General features: G+C 39.2%; 1 protein-coding gene across 3 annotated transcripts in view; it reads left to right on the forward strand.

The window, feature by feature from the left end:
* The first annotated feature begins 1,797 nt into the window (after positions 1-1,797).
* Positions 1,798-5,000, forward strand: part of LOC144536405 (prolyl 4-hydroxylase subunit alpha-1-like) — a 26,914-nt gene continuing 23,711 nt past the window's right edge. For 2 of the 3 annotated variants that reach the window (XR_013503745.1, XM_078279529.1), the window contains exon 1: positions 1,801-1,952. Coding sequence is in view for 2 of the 3 variants with exons in the window: in XM_078279529.1 (XP_078135655.1) it covers positions 1,928-1,952 (25 nt within the window). In the remaining variant the exon portion in view is untranslated. Of the gene's footprint in view, positions 1,953-5,000 lie in introns of all 3 variants that reach the window. The other variant, XM_078279530.1, reaches the window with a different exon arrangement.

Consider the following 5,000-nt stretch of genomic DNA (forward strand, 5'->3'; position numbering starts at 1 on the left):
TCCATTTTTGGTCCATTTTTGGTCCATTTTTTTAGTCTCTTTTTCCGATGTTTTTGTCCATTTTTGGTCCATTTTTTTAGTCACTTTTTCCGATGTTTTTGTCCATTTTTTGTCAATTTTTGGTCAATTTTTTTAGTCACTTTTTACGATGTTTTTGTCCATTTTTTATCCATTTTTTGTCCATTTTTTTTGTCACTTTTTCCGATGTTTTTGTCCATTTTTTGGTCATTTTTGTCCATTTGTTTTTTATTTTTTCTGACGTTTTTGTCAATTTTTTGTCCAAGTTTTTGTCTGTTTTCTTTCCTCCAATTTTTGAAGCTTTTTCTGACATTTTTTTCACTTTTTTCAACGTTTTGTTGTCTTTTTTCTTTTCTTCCAATGCAATAAAATAGAATCAAACACCCAAACTCAGTGAAGAGTGTACTAACTGTGAAGAGCGTTTAGGGACCATCCACGTCACTGTCTTTGACATTTTGGTTGATAGAAACCCAAATTTCTGATATAGAAACTTTCTGAAAAAGGGTCAGATATGACCCGAAGACATAAATAAGCCTAATATAGTCAGTAGTAATGGTTTGTTTCCCTAAAACGAAGTCAGGAACAAGGTGTTTAATGTGACTTCTCTTTCTATTCTACATCATATTTCAGAAATACAGCATCTGTCCTGAGCTTTAATCCACTTTTTCTGTCATTAACATTAATTAATAATGACCAAAAGTTTGGGCGACTCCATAGTTATTTGTTTAGTTTGTTTTCACATTGTTGTTATAATTTGAGAGATGTTTTCAAAGTTTTGCATATCAGAAATTTGGGTTTCTTAGCAACCAAATTGCCCCAAAACAACTTGGATGCATGCACCGTTGTATGGAACCCAGACACCATTTACATCCATGACCTACACAGGTAGAATGAATGATTGCACTGAATGTTGGTTGTTTTATTATTATACGTTTTTCTCAATTTTTTGGTCATTTTTGTCACTTTTTTTGTCACTTTTTCTGACGTTTTTGTCCATTTTTTGGTCATTTTTATGTCACTTTTTCTGACGTTTTTGTCCATTTTTTTTGTAATTTTTGTTCATTTTTTTTGTCCATTTTTCTGACGTTTTTGTCCATTTTTTGGTCATTTTTGTCACTTTTTTTGTCACTTTTTCTGACGTTTTTGTCCATTTTTTTGTCCATTTTTGTCCCTTTTTTGGGTCATTTTTGTCCATTTTTTGTCACTTTTATTGTCCATTTTTCTGACGTTTTTGTCCATTTTTTTGGAAATTTTGTCCATTTTTTTTGTCCATTTTTCTGACGTTTTTGTCCATTTTTTGTGTCCATTTTTCTGACGTTTTTGTCCATTTGTTGGTCATTTTTGTCCATTTTTTTGTCACTTTTTCTGACGTTTTTGTCCATTTTTTGGTCATTTTTGTCCATTTTTCTTGTCACTTTTTCCAGTGTTTTTGTCCATTTTTTCTGGTAACTATTTTCCATTTTTTTGGTAATTTTTTGGTCATTCTTTCCAAGTTTTTGTCCATTTCATGGCATTTCAATTATATATATATATATATTTTTTTTTTAAATGGTTTCAAAACAGCATCAAACTGACCCAAACGTTGACATAAACCACTCACCATGCTCTGATCTTAACTATTCTATTAGCCAAAATAATTCAAATTTCAAACTAAAATAACTAGGTATGATGTCATTTTATTAGGTTTATTCTTTACATGTTGACCTAGAAAATCTGAACATGTTACCGAAGTGACACAGCGACGCCCTCCCGTGCAGCGGGGGGCGCTGACGCCTTCTAGGCCGTCATTTCTTGGAAGAAGAGGAAGTACCGTGTATTTACTGCTGCTGGCTTCACTGTGAATCTGATGCGACAATTTGGGGATTTTCTGGACTTTTCTTTTTAAGCCGACGAGGGATTTCTTGTTGTTATGGCTCTTTTCGGAGATACATACGGTAAAGTCATGTCTTTGTTGTGTCCAGAAACTCTCTGTATAACTCGGGGTCATCTAGAAATCCCCTCTGCAGCTTTTCGACCACTTTACTAACCTTACAGTGTTTTTTGGGGGGGGTTTAAGCTGCAGACAGCTCAGCTCAGGGGCTGAAATTATGAGGAACAATGAACACTGTTGTCTAAATATACAAACGGCACGAATAAAAGCACCAAAACTTCCGGAAAAGATGTATTTATTTGGGGGTTTGTGTTGTTTTTGATGAAGGGGTGTTGCACTGAAATCTGTGACCCTTCAGATGTTGTTATACCGAGTTAACGGTTACGGTCAGAAAAAGAGAGATATACTGCAGGTTAACACACACACACACACACACACACACACACACACACACACACACACAGAGAGACACACACACACAGAGAGACACACACACACACACACACACACACACACACACAGAGACACACACACACACACACAGACAGACTCACAGAGAGACACACACACAGAGACACACACAGACGCACAAAGACAAAGACACAGAGAGACACACACACACACAGAGACACACACACAGAGAGACACACACACACACAGAGACAGACACACAGAGACACACACACAGACACACACACAGACACACACAGACACGCACACAGACACACAGACACACAGAGAGCACACACAGACACACACAGAGACACACAGCACACACACACAGACAGACACACAGAGACACACACACACAGACAGACACACACACACACACAGAGACACACACAGACAGAGAGAGACACACACACACAGACACACACACACACAGAGACACGCACACACACACACACAGAGACACACACACACACACACACACAGAGACACACACACACACAGAGAGACACACACACACAGAGACACACACACACACACAGAGACACACAGACACACAGAGACACACACACAGAGACACACACAGAGACACACACAGACAGAGAGAGACACACACACACAGACACACACACACACAGAGACACGCACACACACACACACAGACACACACAGAGACACACAGAGACACGCACACACACACACACCGAGACACACACACAGACAGACGCACAAAGACACACAGAGAGACACACACACACACAGACACACACACACACACACAGAGACACACACACTGTCACACACACACAGACAGTTTAACTGACAGAAATCACCATGAAACTTCTCCAGTTGACATTAAGACAATGAATGTCGGCATTAAAAGTTTTCGGAAATGTTATGTTGAAATATGCGTCCCTTCGTTTGTTGTTGGTGTTATTTGTGTTTTGGTGAAACAGCGCCCCCCGGCAGCGCATCATTACAGTTCAGGCAGAGAGTGGTATTGCAGCACGGGAGATGCTCGGAGGCTTACTCGAAAAACTTAACAAAATCCCTCTAAATTATAACAAATACAGTTCAACTTCTGTGAGAAAGTTGATGAAAGGAAAGCTGCTAACATCAGGAAGACACCACAGTGACTGTAGAAAGCGTAGTGTTGTGTTAAAGTGGGGTTTGTGAAGAGACTGTCACTCCCACCGGACTGCTTTGAATTTCTGGCCGTTTTAAGCTCATGATAAACGGTGGTTGATAGAGAGAAAAGGGGTGAATACGTGGATAGAATTAAAATAAAACTTGAACACGTGCTCTTTGGTGGACAATGTGTTTGCCGAATTACGGAAGATGATTGGACAGACTCAGAAAACATGGTGAATCTTACTTGATCGGTACATTTGGTCTCTGCTACACCTTTTCCTCTAAGTTTCATGAAAATCGGGCCGGACGTGTTTCTGTAACCCTGCTGACAGACAGACAAACCGAGGCGAAAACCGGAGAGAGTAAAACATGAAGCAGCTGCACTGTGCATTGGTGGAATGTAACTAAGTACATGTACTCCAGTACTGTACTTAAGTACCAAATGTTGAGGTACTTGTACTTTACTTGAGTCTACTACTTTGCTTTAGTTACTAGTTACTTTAGTCACTAGTTACTTTAGTTACTCCATTACATTCATCTGTTCCAGCTTTAGTTACTAGTTACTTTAGTCACTAGTTACTTTAGTTACTCCATTACATTCATCTGTTCCAGCTTTAGTTACTAGTTACTTTAGTTACTAGTTACTTTAGTTACTCCACTACATTCACCTGTTCCAGCTTTAGTTACTAGTTACTTTAGTTACTCCACTACATTCATCTGTTCCTGCTTTAGTTACTAGTTACTTTAGTTACTTTAGTTACTCCACTACATTCATCTGTTCCAGCTTTAGTTACTAGTTACTTTAGTTACTAGTTACTTTAGTTACTAGTTACTTTAGTTACTCCACTACATTCATCTGTTCCAGCTTTAGTTACTAGTTACTTTAGTTACTAGTTACTTTAGTTACTCCACTACATTCATCTTTTCCTGCTTTAGTTACTAGTTACTTTAGTTACTAGTTACTTTAGTTACTCCGCTACATTCATCTGTTCCTGCTTTAGTTACTAGTTACTTTAGTTACTAGTTAGTTGTGTGTGCTGCTGTAGTGTGCTGTGTGCTTTTGTCGCTAGTTACTGTAGTGTACTCGCTACATGTCATCTGTTCGCTTTAGTTACTAGTTACTTTAGTTACTAGTGATTCGTGTGTGTGTGTAGTGTACTAGTGTATTTAGTCTCTAGTGTGTGTGTATGTGTGTGATGTGTCTCTTTGTGTGTAGTGTGTGTGTGTGTCTGTATGTGCATCTGTGTGTAGTGTGTCTCCTGTGTGTGTGTGTGTGTGTGTGTGCTCTGTGTGTGTCTCTGTGTGTGTGTGTCTGTGCTGTGTGTCTGTGTGTGTGTGTGTGTGTGTGTGTGTGTGTGTCTCTGTGTGTGTGTGTGTGTGTGTGTCGTGTGTGTGTGTGTGTGTGTGTGTGTGTGTGTGTGTGTGTGTGTCTCTGTGTGTGTGTGTGTGTGTGTGTCTGTGTGTGTGTGTCTGTGTGTGTGTGTGTGTGTGTGTGTGTGTGTGTGTGTGTGTGTGTGTGTGTGTGTGTCTG

This window comes from Sander vitreus, chromosome 21, assembly GCF_031162955.1.
Source record: "Sander vitreus isolate 19-12246 chromosome 21, sanVit1, whole genome shotgun sequence".
NCBI lineage: Eukaryota > Metazoa > Chordata > Actinopteri > Perciformes > Percidae > Sander > Sander vitreus.